Source organism: Papaver somniferum, chromosome 7 (assembly GCF_003573695.1).
Source record: "Papaver somniferum cultivar HN1 chromosome 7, ASM357369v1, whole genome shotgun sequence".
In the NCBI taxonomy this organism is placed as follows: Eukaryota; Viridiplantae; Streptophyta; class Magnoliopsida; order Ranunculales; family Papaveraceae; genus Papaver; species Papaver somniferum.
The window spans coordinates 13,707,655-13,727,714 of record NC_039364.1 but is presented as its reverse complement, the minus strand read 5'-3'; the positions used below and the strand labels follow the sequence as shown (position 1 = coordinate 13,727,714).

General features: G+C 36.1%; 2 protein-coding genes and 1 long non-coding RNA gene across 7 annotated transcripts; 2 read left to right on the top strand and 1 right to left on the bottom strand.

Annotated features, from left to right (window-relative positions):
• Positions 1-8,335: 8,335 nt before the first annotated feature.
• LOC113295830 (protein transport protein Sec61 subunit beta-like) lies at positions 8,336-8,787 on the bottom strand. The gene has a single exon (XM_026544163.1). It carries the CDS (start codon positions 8,780-8,782, stop codon positions 8,534-8,536), a length of 249 nt encoding a protein of 82 aa, XP_026399948.1. The 5' UTR covers positions 8,783-8,787; the 3' UTR covers positions 8,336-8,533.
• A 1,194-nt stretch (positions 8,788-9,981) lies between these two features.
• LOC113295829 lies at positions 9,982-16,632 on the top strand. Of its 3 annotated transcripts, XR_003332936.1 has the most exons (6): positions 9,982-10,527; positions 12,052-13,264; positions 13,368-13,411; positions 14,869-15,141; positions 15,667-15,799; positions 16,235-16,632. It is a non-coding gene; the product is annotated as an uncharacterized LOC113295829 (long non-coding RNA). The 3 variants fall into 3 exon arrangements; XR_003332935.1 differs by having other exon boundaries at positions 14,869-15,799; XR_003332937.1 differs by lacking the exon at positions 13,368-13,411 and having other exon boundaries at positions 14,869-15,799.
• Positions 16,633-16,827: 195 nt separating this feature from the next.
• Positions 16,828-19,782, top strand: LOC113295828. Of its 3 annotated transcripts, none has more exons than XM_026544160.1 (2): positions 16,828-18,027; positions 19,381-19,782. In XM_026544160.1, the coding sequence occupies exons 1-2, from the start codon at positions 17,591-17,593 to the stop codon at positions 19,430-19,432; spliced, it is 489 nt and encodes a 162-aa protein (XP_026399945.1). In that variant the 5' UTR covers positions 16,828-17,590; the 3' UTR covers positions 19,433-19,782. The 3 variants fall into 3 exon arrangements, with proteins under 3 accessions (XP_026399945.1, XP_026399947.1, XP_026399946.1); XM_026544162.1 differs by lacking the exon at positions 19,381-19,782 and adding an exon at positions 19,218-19,361; XM_026544161.1 differs by lacking the exon at positions 19,381-19,782 and adding an exon at positions 19,213-19,360.
• The last annotated feature ends 278 nt before the right edge of the window (positions 19,783-20,060 follow it).

Below are 20,060 nucleotides of genomic sequence, written 5' to 3'. Positions count from 1 at the left end.
AAACACTTTCACGGTCGCAATTTCAGATTGGTAGTTTTGTATACTTTAGCGTTCTCAATATTGGAAGAGAAAATTAGGCGCAGTCCCAAAAGAAATAATATTATCATTGTCTGATCCACAATTAATTTTAGTTTCCGTGACACCCATAATTATATGAAATTTTGAAAAACGTCTGCATAACTGGTTATGCATCCTCAATTTTCAGGGGTATAATTGGCAACCCAACTTGGATATAACGTATCTAAAAACACCGCGCCTTTGAATTTTACAAATTTTATATCGTTGGAAATATTTTTAAGAGAGCTACACAACGAGTACAAACAACAATATCAAATTTTTGTTTTTCATGAAAAAGTCGGAGGTGATCATCATTTTATGGGAAAAATTCGAAAACTTACTACATATTCATTATGCAGCCTCCAAAAAAGATGCATAACACAATATGCATACACCACCAAAGATGCATAACACATTATGCAACTATATTTTTGTTCGTGCATCTATTATTTTGGTTTATGGAGCCACTAAAATGTTGTATATGCATAAATCCAACAGAAAAAACAGACGCATGCATAACGAATTATGCAGACGTTTTTCAAAAACCCAAATCTTATGAAACCCTGATTTGAAAAACGCATAATGAATTAGTTTCGTATTGCATAATTCTTTGTGTGTTTTTCAAGCCATAATTATATGAAATTTCTCTACAACCAACAACATTTTCACCTTCTTGTAATCTGAATTCCATACATAACTTATTTTGAATCCGAGTACAAAAATCCCTGAATTTAGTTGATGACAAACTAAATTCAAACCATCTCATACTCTGAATCATCTTTTTAACCTACATCAGTTCCATAAAAACCCAAATCTTATGAAACTCTGATTTCAATTACAAACTCAGGTCTTATGAAACCCTGATTTCTAATATTAATCTTCAGAAACAGATTTCTTCTATTCTCCACGGCTTCATTCAATATCACCCATTTACTCGGTCATCATCTTCTCGATCTCCACCTCTGATTTCACCTGTGAATCTCTCTACATAATGATTACTGAACGAAATCGGTTTAACGATTGATCGAACAAAAACCTCCTAGATTAAAAGAGAGAGGACGAAGAATAAAAGAAGTCATGAAAACAAAACAAGGAAAAATAAGCAAGAAACAATTTTAGAAATTCTAGGTGTGGGAAAAATTTTCACCGCGGAAATGTGTGGGTGCCTGAAGTTTTTTGTTGGTGGGTTTGACAACGGAAAAATCTGAAAAATGGATGTGACTGTAGTTTTCACATATTGGAAGCCTGCTCTGCAACTGTGGGCTTTTTCTAATTTCTCTAGATTTAGATCCATATACGAATAATGTACAAGGCTAGTAAATTAGAGGAAGGAATAAGTAGTAAAATAGCCCTTGCATCATTCTCAGATGCTTTGGCGTGAGGTTTCAATAAGCAATGTAATCGATATAATAGAACTGTGTGATGTTTTGGTACGGGTTCATCATAGTGCTTTTTGGATTCTTTGTTCCAATTTAATTATATCAATGTAAATCTGACAATTCTTGATAGATCCCTTTAAATTGAGGAAAATGTACTGCCCTTCAAAATGGACTGGTTTCTTTAACACGACAACCATCCATTTCTAGCCGTCTAATTAAGCTTTTCCTCCATTCCGAAGTTGCACCTTCTCCAAGCAGTCCTTCTAGTCAAACCTGTGGTTCCTTCATAAGTCCATACTCTAAGTCCAAGCCTAGTTCTTACTCAAGGTTCCACCTATTTGTCACCACGTTTTTCTTGTTTGCCACCCATCATAAAATTTCTAAAATAACCTTTTTTTTTTTGAAACGATAAGTAAATTTATTGATTTATAAGAAATCAGTTTGGAACATGAGTTACGTCAGCTAATAGTTGAGCTGAAATCTCCCTAGGAGATGTACTGAACCAAATACTAGTTAAACGACTCTCTCCGGATAATTTTGAGAGAATGTCTGCTACCTTATTAAATTCTTTGGGAATGTATGAGCATTTCCAAGAATTAAAAGAAGTAAAATAATTTCCAATGTCCTTGATCATGTTTAATTATCTCCAGTCAATAGAGTTGTTGATGTTGTTAACCGCATCTACAACTATTTTTGCATCCAGCTGAAAGTGTACGTTCTCTAGATTCAAACTCTTTGCCCAGTTAACTGCTTCCCACAATCCTACACATTCAGCATGCTCCGCATCCCTTAAGTCTTGTAGATAGATGCACCGTGATCCTTGCTGTGTACCTGCATTATTACGAATAATTAGTCCAACCCCTCCATTAAATTCTTTATAAGAACCATCACAGTTAAGACAAAGTGTATCAGGGGAGGAGGTTTCCAATGAATATTAGAATGACTGGTTTTGTTGTTAGAATGCAATAAAGGAAATTTCAGTGTTGAATGCTCCTCGATGTAGCTTCTACACCTCTTGATTGTTCTATCAGGCAGAGGGTTAATGTTCTTAAAAACCTTATCGCATCTATCTGATCAGAGAGACCAACAGATGATAGCTCTGCTGCAGATATCCTTCTCAGTAATTTTCCTTGATTGTAGATCATCAAACCAACTGCAAACCCAATCCGATAAAGTGACAGATCCATTTGAAGTCCACCCTAGAATATTAAACCAAACTATTCTAGCTACATTACAGTCTATCAGAACATGAGAAGGAGTTTCTTGAACCTGTTCGCAGAAAGAGTATTCCTATGAAATACCAGGCATTACTTATCTTAAGACATCCCTTGTAGACAATGAATTAGAGATTGCCTTCCAAAAGAATTGTCTTATTCTAAGAAGGACAGGTAGCTTCCATAGAGTAGAATAGATCTTCTTCATTCTTGGGACCTCAGGGACTTCATTATTTTGTTCTCCATACATCTGACGGTAGCAAGATTTTACAGAGAAATTCCCATTTTTCTCAAGCATCCAAACAAACCTATCTTCTTGGTTGGAGTGGATCGATATGCGAAGTATATGGCTGACTGTAAGCGGCTCAAACAACTGACTTAGAACATTAATGTTCCAAGTACTAGAATCATGAGAAAAGAGCTGATGAACGTATTCAAAATTCTGATGAGTAGAGAAACCATGTAAAGGAATGGGTGGAGCTTCCATATCAGGTATCCATTTGTGCTTCCAAATAAGAATAGTTTTACCATCTCCTAGACTCCAACAGCTATGTTTTAAGACAATGTCGATCTCTGAGCTCATACTCCTCCATGACCAAGTAGAGTTAAACTTCTTCTTCAAATAAAATAGGTCATCATCAAGAAAGTATTTCGCCTGTAAGGATTTAACCATCATAGACTTTGAATCAGAAGATAGTTTCCAAGCCGTCTTTGCCAAAAGTGCTCTCTTAAAAAAATTCATATCTTGAAAACCCAGACCCCCTTCCTCTTTAGCTTTTTGAGTTTTTTTCCATTTGATTACATGATTCCCTTTGGAAGATTTCCTATTTCTCCAGAAAGCTTGCTGAACAGAACTCATTTTTTTTATCGTAACATCAAGGAGTTTGAAGCTCGTCATGTGGTGTATAAGAATAGCATTTGAGACATTTTTAATCGTAACTGAACAAGCCGCTTCTGACATATTACTTCCACTCCATTTAGAAAACTTGAAATCCATTTTATCCACAAGAGTTGAGAAAGGTATCCGTTTGCTTCTGCCAATAAAAAAGGGAAGACCAAGATACTTCTCTTCTTTAATATTGAGATGTCTTACCTGCATTAATCCACTGATGGTTTGGCACATGCTTGGTTCCATATTGGAGATAAAATAAATATCAGATTTGCTAAAATTGATCAGCTGACCTGAGAAGGAACTGAATTCTTCAATTACTTGTAATAACTTATGAACTTGAGAATGATTTGCTTTGCAAAATAGCAAACAATCATCTGCGAATAGGAGATGATTGATTTTAGGAGCTGAGCGAGATATCTTCATACCTGTGAGTTGACCAGTCTTCTCACAATAATCTAGGTATCTTGAGAAGGATTTCATAGCTAAGATGAACAAGTAAGGTGATAAAGGATCACCTTGACGGATACCCCTAGAAGGTTTGAAATCCATTGTGGGAGAACCATTGAGCATAACTTCTATCTTTGTTGTTGAAATACATTGCGAGATGAGATGACAAAATTTATCTGAGAAGCCAAATTTACTTAGAATGTTTAACAAGAAGCCCCATTCAAGTCTGTCGAAAGCCTTACTCATATCCATTTTTAGTGCAAGATGACCAGTCTTTCCTTCTTTCCTCTTCATATCTAGAACTATCTTGTACCAAACAGATATTCTCTGAAATCAATCTACCTGGTACGTAAGCAGACTGCATCGGAGAAATTATATTAGATATGTGTTTCTTCATCCTCAAAGCAATGATCTTTGAGATAATTTTATGACTGTATTGCATAAGGAAATAGGTCTAAAATCTTCAGGATTTTGAGGTGTTTGTGTCTTTGGAATCAAAGAAAATCTAGTTCTATTAAGCTGTTTTAGAAGAAAGCCTGAATGGAAAAAGGACTTTATCATCAAACAAACATCTTCCTTAACTGTTTGCCATTGTGATTGATAAAAACCAGGCGGGAACCCGTCAGGTCCTAGTGATGTCCAAGGTTCCATGGAGAATAAAGCTTGATGAATTTCTTCATCAGTTGGAATTGCTTCCAACTCTACGTTATCTTCTGTGTTGATGCACTGTGGTATGTGTTGAAGAAAGTTCCATCCTTCAGGTGGAGAGGAAGTAGTCATAAGCATTTGGAAGTGATTCTTGAGAAGATTAGCTTGACTATCTCTATCCGTACACCATGATCCATCTGGATCTAAAAGAGCATCAATTCTGTTACGACATCTTCTCCTATTATCTCTAATATGAAAATACTTGGAGTTCATATCCATGTCTTTGCAAAAATGATCCCTTGCCTTTTTCCTGTTTGAACTTGCAATAATATCATTAAGAACTCTGATATCTTTCTCTAGATTTATAACTGCAGCAGTGTTTGAACCAGAAATGCTTTTGGCTTGCAGATTTGATAACTCAGATTGAAGATGTGAAATCATGTTATTTATGTTTCCAAAAGTGCTTTTACTCCAAATAGACAGAATATGTCTAGTGTTAGACAATTTGTTAGTCAGAATATAAGCACGTGAGCCAGAATAATTAGATAACCAAGCAGCTTTGATTTCCTCACTACAAGTTTACAACTATCATGTTGGAGCCAATGTTCAAAGAATTTCCAAGATTTACCTGAAGTTATATGAAGTTTGGATAGTTCAAGTAAAATGGGTAAATGGTCAGAACCATTTTGGGCAAGGTGACTAAGACTAGAATTGGGATAAACTAAGGACCATTCACTGTTGGTCAAAGCTCTATCTAGTCTAGATTTAATCTTTCATGTTCCATGTTAATTATTACTGGTCCAGGTGAAAGGGTTGCCACAAAAACCCAAATCAGACAGATCTGAGTCTTTAATGAGGTTAAGTATTTCACTAGAAGTGACTTGAGAAGAACTAGAATTTCTATCCGCAGGTTTCATAATGATGTTGAGATCACCTAAAACAGCCCAAGGAATAGTAACTGATTTACTAAGGTCATGAATATAAGACCATTGCTCAGTTTGATCAGTTTTGTAGGGAGTGCCATAAACATACGAAAGAAACCATTCCCCTTTGCTAGGGTCATTGGTAACTACAGCATGAATCATATTACTAGTTGAGCCAACTATATCCACAGTAAAACCATCTTTCCATAGAAGAATAAGACCCCCTGCGGCTCCTATGGAAGGGATAAAAAGTTTATTTGGCATGCATAAGAAATTAATTAGATTAACTATCCTGTTATCATTTATTTTAGTTTCACAAATAAAAATAATACCAGGAGCATGCAAGGTATTAAGATGACCAATATGATCCCTAGTGTCTTTACCAAGAAATCCTTGACAATTCCAGCTAAGAACTTTCACGTTATTGTTCAAAGAATAATGAGTAATAAAAGTTTTAGGATAAGAAAAAACAGCGGAATGAGAATAGTTTAGAGATTGAAGTATTACCAAAACAGAAGCATCATGTGCACCATCATGAATGTACTCTCTTGCAAGTTGTTCTCTCTCTTCAGCCAGGTCATGTTCCATGTCTTCAACAACCTCAATTGATGTCTCAGTATTATGATTCACAATATTCACAAGGTTACCTTGATTCTGAGATTCCATATTGGAATTCGAGTCTTGTTCAGTCTCCTCATCAGTAGTTCTGGTTCTCTTAGCCTTCCTGACTTCTTCTTGTTCCTCTTTTCCTTCATTTATTTGTCGCTGACTTGCCTCACAGATTTGCTGAATCATAAGATCTAAATCATTTGAAATCTCAACCCCATACGCTGTAGCTAGTTCATGGATATGAGAAATGTACTCCTCATTTGTGTATCTACGAATTTTCAGATCTTCTGCCACATATTTATACTCATCATCATTATGGTCAACAGTAAAACATTCCTGGCAAATCTTATGAGGCTGTCTCTCCCAGTGATACCTGATTCACGTAACTCCTCCTGCTGTTGTATTCCACCAAGCACCTCTAAAAAGTGGCTTCTTGAGATCAATTTTAACCCTAGCTGTGATCATACTACTACCCACTGGCCTGCAGTTAGGTGGTTCAGTCCAGATTTTTTGACCAAGTTCCTCCAAGGCTTCATCAATAACTTGAACTGAACGATGCTCAAGTGAAAGGTTCATGAATTGAACATTCCAATCTTGGTGAGTGAATACTTGATCTTTAATATCAATAGTGGGATCATATATTTTCAAGTTAAGATGACATTTTTGAACATTCCAAGGTCCCTTTCTCAAAATAGCTTCAACAACTTCCATAGAATTGAACTTGAAAAGAAATATGTTCTTATCCATAGCTCTCACTTGTCTCACCTTGTACTGCTTCCATAAGATTTGAGACACCTCCTTTCTAACTGTGTTTGTCTCTACAGGATCTTCAGAGTAAAGTTTGCCAATGAGAGTGTTTTTCCAGTCCTTTGTGGCCGTAGAAATAGCTTTTGTGGAACCAACTACACGCCTAAGGTGTTTGGCATTGATATCTCGAATTATAGTGAGTTTCATTTGAGAAGTAATTGTTGTGACTTGGTTTGTTGAGGAAGAAGCCATGGGATTAGGGTTTGAAGAAAAATCAATGAGATTCAAACTGATAATGATAACCTTTAGGTTATTTATGCCTTGATTAATATATTGACTCTCAGAATATCTATAATAGCCAAATATAGTTATATTGTTATAACTATGATAAGGAATAAAGGGTATGCTCGGAATGAGGAGATAAACATATGAAGTTGAGCGAATAACGGGACTGTTTTGACTTGAAAGGCAAGTAACTACATGTCCTCCAATAACCCTTGAAAACAGGCGGAAACTGTTGGCGTAGACAATTCAAATTTTGAATTTCTCCGATCTGAATCTGACTTATTAACTCAGTACTGGTAATCTTGAGAATCTCTAAGTAATCATAAACATGATCAAAATCATAATACTTGGACATATTGTTCTGTTTTACCATATTGGTAGATTGCAATAATGCTGATGTAGAAGTTGTGAAGACTACATGAGGATGCAACAACATCGTTGATAGAAGAAGATAACATTGGACAAGAGTCCAAAACTGAATGTCATTCATGATAGTGAAATTGCCTCTGCAAAAAGTAAATTCGCAACACATTAGAGAAACAATTTTCATCAGAGATTAAAAGAAGATGAGAAAGCTACGAGAAAAGAATAAGAAGAAAGAACTATGGGTTGAGGATTGAAAACAGAATAAAATTGGCTAAAGTTAACTGAAAAGCAATCTGATAACAAAAACATTAAGAAATTACAGAACCTCCGTTTTTAAAAAATAGGCTTGTTTGGTTTTCACAAAAACTAAGAAAACTAATCATTAGAGCCAATTTTACATGTTTTTTCTTAATCTATCCTTTGGTCTCATTCATTTGTTATTAGAGAAAGAGCAAAGAGAAGTGGACCCCTTTTTGTATTAGGAGAGAAAATGGAGAGAGAGAAGTGGTTCATCTATGGGTATAGTAGTAAACTCAAGAGCTAATGGTAAAGTTGAATGAATTGTCAAATAAGCAAGTTAGTAGCCCTTAGGATGATGCCATTATAATGTGATAAAATCTTTTGCCAAGGGAGACGTTCTAGGATCAATGCACCAAAGACAAAGAGAGAGGCTATTGATTCCATCCCAGAACCAGGTTGTGCTAAGTAATCAGAATCTGACCATTCATGTATTTCTTAACACAAAGACAATTGAGAATTTTCCCTTACTACTTGAACATGAATGTACTGTATAAACAGGTATTGGCAACTATGATTAACTAAAACCAAAAGCACATTTAAGATCCGTAAGAAACTTTTCATATATTAAAACTAAGTCGAAGTACACTCATCAGAGACCTCTACAAGGTTTATTATTCAAGTAACATGCCTTTTGTATGTTAATCACTAAACTATCTGGCTCTAAGTTTAGGACCTTGGGACCAAGTACAACTTCCCAACAACGTGTAGGACAGCAACAAATCCAATGAACCCAATGCTCATAACAAGAACGACATTTGGGGAAATCTTCAGTCCAGGTGCATCATCGGTGTAAAACTGGAGCACTGAATTGCCTGATCCTCCTGTTGCCCCGCCACTACTTGTTGCCCTCCTCCTGCGAAGACCTGCAGCAGCTGCTGCGCTTCCCCTTGGTGGAGCAGATCCATTCAAAACCATTTTGTCTGTTTAAAACAATTAACAAGCTTTTAATATGATGAGCATCTTAAACTGTTTACGACTAAGTAGCAGAGAAATATAAAAACAGAACATATAATACGAAAAAACTAAACAGCAGAAAATATAATCCAAGCTGGGGAGATCGACGACATATTAAAACAAAGAACCCAAAACCCAGATGTGGATTATCTCCCTCAAACACATAAATTATAATGGCTAGTTCAACAAGTAATTCTAAATAGAAGAGATTATCTGCGCCTCAAGAATTGACTCTGTCTACGGTTTTTATGAAACTGTAGCTAAGTCAAAAACTACAAATTGTAATGTAATTTTAAACTGTATGAAATCTTTCCCAATGGCTTAAACTATGCCATTATTTAATTATGCATGTAATTCTAATAAATCGGAAAATCTAGTTGGAATTCCAGAATACCTACAATCACACAGGATTTGGTTTCAATACGAACATGATTCTGAAAAACTGATTTTCCCCTCAACAAAATTAGTCCAAAATTACACAATCAAGCAAATCAAAACCAAAACCTATCAAATAAACACCAAACAGACATAATCCCTAAATTGCTTCCTCTCGGAAACCAAATCAGAAATCAATACAAACATGATATAATAACAGAACCAATCAAACGATTCAAATTCATAATTTTCGTAAGAAAAAATCTTAACAATGCGAGATCTGGTATAATTCATACATGCAACTAGTAATTCCAAAATCAGAATTCTCAAAACAAAAATCGTATTCAATTGCAAAATAGATCTGAACAGAATCGATTCGTACATACCAATCAAATCAAAAACTGATAATCAAATTCAATGTATAAAATTCTAAGTTTTAATTCTGAAACTCACCAATTCGAAATAGGAGGAGGAGCTCGGAGATGACGATACAGAGATTTTGAGATTTTTTTCTACGTTGAAGAGAACGAAGAAGAGAATATTGTATTTATGGAGATTTCTTTTCAATTTAATATAAGTGATATTTTATTGACTAAAATAATTTGTTGACTGTAGGGTCCACTACCTTGTTTACGTCGACAATATAACGAGCTCCTATTGGTTGATAAGATCTGTATTTGTTGGCGGGTGTTTATTGGTTGGCTGAGTGGGGACCGAGGAAAGGGAATACGTTCGTGAGGCTTTTTTGTCCAGCTGAGTAGATGCGAGGGGACACGGTTCAGGCCGTAAGGCGATGTGATGCGACAAAATTACACGGACAGCACATGGCAATATGAGGGGGCTGCCGCTGGATGTCCCTCCATCTCCTCCTCCTCCGTCGTCTCTCAATTCTAATTGGGGTTTCACAGTAAAATAAAATTCTCTCGCTCTCTCGCTCGTCCCGTATTCTAAACCCTAAACTCATTTTTCCTTATCATAAACATCATTTGTATCATCCTGTTAGGGTTTCAAAAAAAAAAAAAAATCTCTAGAAGAAGAAATTGAATGAAAAATTAGAAGAAAATGTATAACGGAATTGGGTTTCAGACAGCAAAAATTTCAGGAACAAATGGTTATATACAAACAAACAATTTCTTTGTAAGACCAAAGATTGGGAAAGTAGAAACAAAAGCATTTGAAGGGGATTCAGAAATTGATTGAGAACACCAGATTCATCTCAAATTGGCTGTTGTAGAAGATGAATTGATTGGACAAGGTTATACATACTGATGATGATGGCATTTCCCAGAAGCTTGATCAAACATCCTTTGGAGGGAGGAAACAACAACCAAGTATTCATCTTCCCCTCTAATTTCCTTCTATTTTTGATTGTTATTATAAGGATTTATTGGCTTGATAAATCTAATTCCATTTACATATTTGATGATGAATTAGATTTATTCTTGAAAATTAATGTCACATAGTAGTGAGATTAATTTGCGGGGTGCAGGATTTCGTCCCTTGTTAGCTCTGTGCTGGTGGAAATTGGATATGAGTACCACCGTTTGTTTTATGTTGCTTGTTGGTGAATTGATTTGTTGTGTGTTTGAAATAGCTCTAAATTATTTAGTAGATGAATTTTGAACTGAAATTTGTCGAAGTTCTTTAGTCCAATTGTTGAGATTAATGAAGTGCGAATCACTTTGATTTAGGGATAGTTCCAATAGATGCACTAAACCTTCTGTCTCTTAATGAGGTATGTCCCTTTTATGGGCGTTATCCTTTCAATTGAAGTTCACACTAGTAAGTGTTCAAGTTGTTTGGTTGTACAATTATCGACAACTTAGGATTGTGTTTCAACAATTAACTTAGCAGTTGACTTTCTGGGGTTAGTTAGTGTTGTCCTTCCCTGCATGCATTTCAAAGTCATATTTTGTAGTTCAATCTGAAAGTTATCATCTATGGTTAGTGTGGTTAGACGAGGTGCCCTTATTGAACTTCAAAGTCAGTGTGGCTGTGGCCCTATTTTAACTCCTGCACTGACCCTTGTGTGCAGCGTAAGTGAAGGAGACATGCTCTTTTTGATTTTCTGAGTACATACTTGAGCTGATTTGAGCTGATATATCATTTTTATTTGGTCTCTGAAGTCATTTTCCTAATGTCTCCATTCGTAGGAAATGAGGTTGTAAATTAGTGATATTTTCTGTTGCATATTGTTCCTGTTAAGCCAAGACCATAGCTACTATGAAATAAATATTTTTAGTGTTTATTCTGCCAAGTTTATTGTATCTTTTTATCTTCTCAGTCAATTCAAGTTTCCAATTGTAGGGACTACAGTGCTGACAAGTTAGTTTGGGCTGTGTAGTTTCGATGTAATTAGATTTAGGACTTGAAAACGTAATTGGATCACGTGGCTAGCAATCCGTTGTTCTTTATGCTGTTTTAGTATTAGTTGGATACTTACATATCCTTTTAATGTCAAGTAAGTCACTTTTAGGTTGTGTTATCTTGAATTCATGGAAATTTGGTCATAAGGAGCTTACACAGAAAATACATTGACCTTTGGGTACCTCATACCAGGTTGAGTTATTTAGTGGAATAGCCTTAATGGGGATGCTAGATGATTTTGAGGCTTTTGGTCTAGTGGTTTTTCGTGTTGCAATTGATACCAATGGTTGCTCATTAGTTTAGTTTCGGGGTTTATTTTCTTCTGTTTTTGACATTAAGTGCTCTTTCTTTTGGTGGTTTCTTTGTCCGTTGATGATTATTATTATATTTGATCTTTAGGGAGAGAATTGTGATAAATAAGGGTGCTGAACTGTTTCTTTGTATGTTATTACTGATATATATGAACTTCTTGCATGTGTTTGATTCAGGGTTTCAGGTACTCAGTCAGACCCATCAAATTGCTGCTAGAAAGGAGAGACACATGGAGACTTTAGTGACTAATCTTGGGATAAATAAAGTTGATGAAACTTCTTTACTTCAGGAAGAAAGGAAACTGGAAATTGTGCTGGGAAGCCTGGAATCTGATTCTGAATTAAGTGAAGGAGAGATTCCAAATTCCAAATGAAGACATGATTGAGAAAACTGAGCCTAGCAAACGTTAGAAAGATGTTTCTAAGAAGGCTGAGAAGTTTAGACACCGTGGAAAGGAAGATAACAGGAAGAGAGGGTATAAGGTAATTCTTCTGATACAGATAATAGTTCAAAACATGGAAAAGGTTTCAGGAAGAAACATTGGATAAGGTTTGATGCTGAAAATTCTGAAACCGTTTATGATAAGCGCAAGGAGAAGATGGAAACATGGTAGTGAAACATTGAGGAGAAGTCTCAGAAGAAGAAGACATGATCCAGAAGAGGAAAACTCGGATACTGATAGTGGGAGGAAGCATGCTAAAGATTGGTGCAGAAGCATTAGATTACAAAAGAGAAGATACACTAACTGATGTCAGTGAGAGCAGTGATAGTGGCAGCAGGATCACAGATGCCTCTAGCAGAAGGAACAGTGACAGTGATTCAAGCCGTAGTAGTGACGATGATCACTCTGGAAGATCTGGTATGAAGTGGTTTGTTGACGTTAAGAAAGGATCCAGTTCTAGGAAGGCCCCACCTGATAGGTACGAGCAAGGAGGGACATTTGAGAGGAAAGATATGTAAACCGAGAAATAAGAGAGAAGGAAAAGCCAGAAGCTGGAGGAAGCAAAGAACTGTCAGAGTTGTACTCAAGAGATGCCCATTCCAGAAAAAAGAGCGAACATGAAATTCATAGGTAGAGCAGGGCAAGATTTGATTCAGATGACTGACCGTCTAAGAAAAAAGTCAGTCGAAAAGGGGAAAGACCCTTCGCCTTCTGATAGGCTGAGGTATGAGTTGCGGGTAAACGTCTTAATGAAGAATGGAGCGGTTGTACTCACAAAGGATTTGGACATGAACACGGAAAGATATAACCCGGTAGGGGTGAACTTCACTAAGACGTTATATCTTAGTGAGTAGCACTTCTCTGTTCTTCATTAAGACGTTCATCCGGTGAAGAGGAGTGTGGAGGCGGAAGATCAAAATGAATAGATGGGACCAGCACTACTCTTGGTGAGTTGGTTAATGCGATTGAAAAGTTCTTTTTATTTATAGACATAGTTTCATTTTTTTTACATTTGCACAAACCTAAAATATAAAGTGGGAATTATTGAAGCTCAAGAAGTAATGATGATGATGGTGGCAGTGGTGGTGGAGGAGGTATGTATTTGAATCTATTTTCTATTTTTGTTTTGAGATTTGGGGTCACATGTCTATCGTGATTTCACCGAGAGGCAAAATGGATTTATGTGGTCACGTCGTGATTCAGATGCAGTAAATAGTGGAATTGTGAATCTGTTTGTTAAAGTAAAATAGGTCTTATGTTGCTACAAGTTTAGGATAGAACTTATAATATTCTGATTAGGTTCTTATTGTATGTTTTCTTTAGTTATATGTACTTATGTTTGGATTTGGTGTATATTGTCCCAGAATCTGAGTGTTTCAATTAGTGTAGAAAACCCTAGAAATTGTCATTTGACTCATTTCAATTGAGATTTTACTCTGCTGGTGTATTTAAAGATCAATTAATCATCTGATGCTGATTCAATTGTTCTTCAAGTTCGAATTCGATGAAGTAGAATTGATTTTCTCTTTATATCTCTTGTTGTAAATTGCTGTTTAGTACTGTAGTTGATGATGAACCTGATCTCAACTTACTTTCAGCCGATTTTATAGAATTAGGTTTCAATTTGCAACCTGTGGCTTAAACTAGTTTTAGCACTTTTAGGTTACTGAAATTAGGTTCTACCGTTTTCTTGAATCAGTTACTGGTAGCAATTTGGATTTCTTTAGTGGTTGCTTGTTGGTTATAGAAATTATGGCCTATGGGGATGAGTAGACTTATGGTGGTGGTGGTGGTGGTGACTTGAAGTAGCAAGGAGGCATGGGATACATAAGTTTTGGTGGTTGAGTTGTGTAGACACGGTGGTGGCTTGTATACTAGTGTAGGAGTTTCATATGCTGGTGCAGGTGATGGTGATGGTGGTGGGTTGTAGACTGGTGTAAGAGGCTCTTAAGCTGGTGTTGTTGGTGGTGGTGGTTTATAGACTGTTATAGGAGGCTCATAGACTGGTGGTTGTATACATTTATGAAGAATATGCGTTATATACAAGTGTCTTATAATTTATGAGAACAGTTGTCTGGCTTTTCATAATTTTACAACAAGTATTTTTTTCTACTTTATTGCTATATGACTCTAGGCTATATATTTATACTCCATTTAGCTCTGAATGAACCAAAAGGAATTTCTGCACTCACGTACTGATGTAGTTAATCTTGTACTGCTATTTGAAATCCTTGGATTTTGAACAAACAGTAGAGATGAGTAGAGCATATATTCAACAAGGATTTTCCACTATCTTTGTTATCTTAAAATCAGCATATTCTTGTATTCTAGATACCTTTGTCTTAATGATATTTTTGTTGTTGTGAAGATTATCTTGCTTCATTTCCTATAAGTTGCTTGCAGGGTATGACCTGTTAAATTCTTTTATTGTTCTCCTGTTCTCGCAATATGTTTGTTCATCGGGTGTGATATATTTTTCGGTTTTTTTTTTGTGATTCGAGTCTTGCTTTCTTTGCCTTTGTCAGAAACTAAGTCATTATAGTGACATCAGGTGCGTTTCCGCTTCTTGTCAAACTTTGGTGGTGATGGTGGAGGTTGGCTTGGTGGTGGAGGTGAGGACTAGGAGGTGGCTGACGATGCGGAATAAGTTAGGTGTTGCAAAGCAAGGGAAGAACATGTATAATTTTGAAGAATTGCTTACCTTGTCGTCTTTTGATTTTCTGTGCCATTGTTTCTTGTCAGATTGATTCTGAAATAAATTTTTATGTCCATGCGATGGAGGACCTTATTCCCAGAATTTTAGGTTTGATTGCCGATGAACAAGGTACCTTGCTTGACTATTGTTCTTTCATCTTGGATGGTTGAAAAGTTACTGGGTTGTGGCAGTGTTAGTTTTGTTTTAGAATATTGAATGAAAATTTTGCCTATTCGTCTTGTTGCTTTTCGCCCTTCTGTGTGCAACTATTGGTATACACCGTGCATAACACATGAAACCCCCTTATCTCTCTTGCTGGGTTCATGTTCCTCCTGTAACTGTTAAATTCCTCATCTCATTCTGGTAAATCTCATTGTTACTGCTCAATACTTCAGTTTAGAATCCGTAAACCAGTAGTATATCTGTTTGAATCCCACTGCTGTCCCTGAATGTTTATTACAGAAGTTAAGGTCTAGTGCTGATTCGGTGGGTTCTGCTTTGTCTTCATGATTCATCTCTAACTATATGCTATATTTTAATGTGATTATCATGATTCAACATAGTGGATTTAAATTTCTTACATTTGAGTATATGAAACAAATCTGTGGTGCAATGGTAGCACAACATAGATGATGTGTGTTTGACTCGCCCCAGGTTCACTCATTCGAGTATATCAAAATGATCTGTGGTGCAACAGTTATCCTTCCTTTATTCAAGCGTAAGCTGTTGAGTGTTGTTTGAGTTTCATCATTATTCAATATATGCAGGCGACTCAATCATGAACTAGGTAACCAATCTTCTTTATGTCATGTCATTCATTTTGGGGTTTCTCTGATGTTTTAGGTTTTTTATTTTAATATAGTATGAAATAGGGTTTTTACAGTAAATATCACTTGCAGTCTATTGAGAATCACTTGTCATAAATCATAGAACCAGTGTTGGTAACAAATCTGAAAAACTTGTCAATCACATATATTTTACTGTCACAAGAGACCAAACCACATGTCAGAAGAGTAAAAAACCTGTAAATACATATATTTGGCTGGTAATAGGAGATTTTATAGGTTAGATTCTCTTGCGCTTATCTTTGTACAACCTGACAATTGTCTTCTGCGCCATTCGGTATTTGATAGCATATCATAGGCTGTAGCATCTTTTTAATTTGCTCCTGTTTACTCAGCTTGGGAATTATGAGATTAACAGTCCGTATATGATGTTTTAGGTAGGATTGTAGCGATGGGGTTTAAGTTGGCATCAACTGCAAGACGTTAACAGGTAAAGGTGCAAGCAAAGCTGGTTCGAGCCGCAGGAAGTTCTGTTAAAGTTTACTCTTTGACGTAGTTGTCGAAGAAGAGGCAGGAGGTGAAGGTTGAGATTGAGAATGCCAATATCGCCACTTTCTAGAATGTTCCAGCTGGGGCCTGGGTGTGACTACAAAAGTTGCAGGACCTTTCACTGGTTATCATGTCTGATAAACACACCTTACCACCCACACCCAGTGTTCTGGAACAATTTGGTGGATTTTTATTTTGATGTATTAAATTTGGAAAAAGCTAAAAGTGGATTTCTGGTCAGCAAAACCTGAATATTTCTGGCAAAAAAAAATCTGTTTTGTTTGTATTTTCTTTTATAGAAAAATAAGTTTGTGCCCATCCTCAGTCTGAGTGACTGTTGATTTCAAATAACTGTTGCTGGGTTGAGTCGGCCCATCACATTCAGTCTGAGTGACTCAGTTGATTTCAGATTTCTATATTCCTTTTCCTTATAAACAAACACATCCTTTACATTGGGGGGACTGTATCACTTTTCTTGACTTTTCTTCACTTTGTCTGTGTAAATCCTTCTTCTTTAATGGAGAATCTCAACAATCTCCCAGCAGAAATTCTACTAGACATCATCACTCGTTTACCAGCTGATTCAATTTTAGATTGCAAATTAGTTTGCAGATCATGGATGAATCTGGTTTCTCATCATCCGTCATTCTATCGAATGTATTTATCTCATCTTAATTAATCAGCTGATTCTGGTAAGACCCCTTTTCTTGTTAAATCCAATCATCAACAACTTCGTTATTTTGAGTATAATGATGAAACAACACTTGTTCACAGTAGTAGAAGGTTCAATTTAACCTTTCCATTCACATCTGAGTATATCGTTAATGGGTTAGTCTGTCTTTATAAAGCTGATCATACTTTGATTTGTAATCCCCTGACAAGAAAATATGTCCTTCTTCCACAATTTAAGAGAGGGTCTGGTGAATCTGATGATAAGTATGTTCATTGTTCGACTGGATTTGGTTATCTTCCTTTAACTAATGAGTATAAAGTAGTTGTACTGTATGCATCAGATAGAGAAATTGATTTTATAGAGGTTGCGGTATACACTCTTGGCAGTGGCAATGGGTGGAGAAATGTTGGGAGGTTGGAGTCTCCGTTTCGATTATGTTATGCTGAATCTGGTATTTATGCAAATGGAGCTCTTTATTGGAAGAAAAATGATGAAAACCGAAGGGTTTTGGTTTTGGATTTGACCGAGGAAAAGTTTCGCAAACTTCTTGCACGACCTCCTGTGCAACCAAATGGTATACGTCTTAATTATTCTATCGTTGGACGGGGTTTTGTATTATTCCATCTTTTACTTCAGTGGAGGCAAACGTTCTGACGTGTGGCTACTGAAAGTAAAGAAGGATATTGGTAAAGAGCAGGTGGAACATGAGTCATTGGGTTGGAGTAAAGCGTTAACTCTTCCTGGAAAAGAACCATTAGCCTTTACCAAGAGTGGTGGTCTCTTATGTTACGCTTATAGCTCTCTCAACATTTATGATGCAACAACTTCAACCTCAAAGAAGCTTATGGGTTTTGGTGATGCAATTAGTCAGATATTCTCTCACAAGAACACCTTAGTTTCTGTGAAAGAATTAGGAGAAGCCGATATAAGACTAATGGAGTCCGCTGAAACTGAGGAGACGGACAAAGCAGCTAGCAATATGAGATCCCTGGATACACTTATTAACTGGTAATCATCTCTGAGCTTCTTAGGAAATATTCATGTCAGTATATAGATTTGTGTGGGTTTCAACTTGAGATTGCATAAACATTTTCACATTATCTTAGTGAGTATTGTACAAAGCTTTACTCTTAGTCTGTTTTTATGCGACCAACCAGTCCCAACGGTATGGCATTTTATTTTTTATTTTGTTTTGTTTTTAGCTAAGCTGTATTGTTTAGTGAACGTGTAATTCTGTTGCTACTTGATCTAATTGCAATTGGAGGATGTGATACTGATGCATACTTTGGTATTCTGTTCTGTTCGTATACTTTGGAGTTGAGTAAGTATATGGAAGCAAGACCACGGAAAGTGAGGATTTCGGGTTTCCCCAGCAATATGAGGAAGTTGAGTGTGATCTTACTTCTTAGCATAATCAATGAGTAATTTGGGATTCAAATTTGAACCCCCACATGTCCTGTTAATGTGCAATCACCTTCATATCATAGATTTGGTAGTTTTGAATAGGGAGTTGAATCTGTTAAAGTTTGTCACTGTTCATCAATAAGTTTCGCAGGAACAATAGAGTCAACCAAGGGCAGAGTTCTGTGTTATAGTGATCATGATTTATGTTTCAAAATACCTTAACACAACTACAACCAGGATGCAGGACAATGATTCTGTTGCCAACAAGGATTTTTCCATCTGCTTACGGATGGATGGATTTTCTTATAGTGGTAATTTTCCACACGTTTCATGCCTACATCCTCGGTTGTATCAATTTCTGTACTGTTTAATAGCTTAAAATCATCTACATGATAGGATGTGTTTGTTTATATTTGATATAAAATAAAATAAAATTCATTATGAACTTGTAGGTTAAGTTGTTACATCCAGTGATTTTATTTGCATCATCATACAATTAGTTAGCAGTGTAACTCTGATAAAAAAATAAAATAAAAAAAAACACTGGGAGAGTCGTTCTACTCCTATTTTCCAATTATGACCGAACACCATGTTTCTTTACTTGATGAACAGAGAGAGCCATTGCAATCTTTCCCCATAACCCGATCTTGTTACTTAACTGCACATGAAGGCCTTGAGTCAAAAGGTCATATACTTGATTTTGCAAGATTCATGTCTCTTTTGCCTGTTGAGAAATTGCTGGAACGAGCATTTGCAGACTGCAGCCATTAATTTGATAATTCACTGCAGTGCAGTATCTAGGCGCTATACCTCTGGATTTGTGGTTCGGTGCAGTTGATGAGGCTACTGACTATTGATGATACAATCTCTTTCTTCCTGATCAAATTAGAATTTCTTGCCGTAGTTGTAATCTGGGAGTTCCATACTAACAGGGTAATGCTAAATTATTTTCAACAGCATTCCTAGTCATACCCACTCTTTCTGGAAAGAGCTTGATTCATGGAAGTAGCTGTGGAAGAAGCGGCAGGAGCTGTAGGTTGAGGAAGCCTGTATTGCTGCTTTCTGGAATGTATCTGCTGGTTGTGATTGCCAGCTTGCAGGAAGAGGATTTTATTTAACTGGTTGTCATGTCTGATAAGTACACCTTACCACACAATACAGTACTTCAAAAGAATTTGCCGATTCTCATCAGTTGTATCACTGTTGAACTCTAGGTCAGATAGATTCCAATTTGCAACATTCTGAAAAGATGAACCTTATTGATAAAAGAGGTAGAGATATTACGTAGCCATAATGTTCTTTATATACATAACAAAGAAAAACCCTAGTCATCTAATGGACCGCACATCGGTTAGCCGTAGGCCCTATAACAATTATAAGAAAAAACAAAAATATATTTCTATAATTATTCTTTTGATTGATTATAAGAAAAACAAAGATATATTTCTAAAATCGTTCTTTTAATTGATTATAAAAAAATATAAGAAATATGCATAATTTGATACACATGTTTATATTCGTTACATAAGTGTTGATTTTCAATAGTACGAAGTTTGCGAGTGACCGTAGTGTAGTTTGAGAGATAAATCATTTTAAAATTTCATTAATTATTATCCGTAAGGGCATAATTGTAAAAA

Coding starts and splice junctions, on each gene's coding strand:
- LOC113295830 (XM_026544163.1), bottom strand. CDS start 8,782: ATGGTTTTGAATGGATCTGCTCCACCAAGGGGAAGCGCAGCAGCTGCT.
- LOC113295828 (XM_026544160.1), top strand. CDS start 17,591: ATGGTATACGTCTTAATTATTCTATCGTTGGACGGGGTTTTGTATTAT. Junction 18,028..19,380: donor CTGGATACACTTATTAACTG/GTAATCATCTCT, acceptor TATTTTCAACAG/CATTCCTAGTCATACCCACT.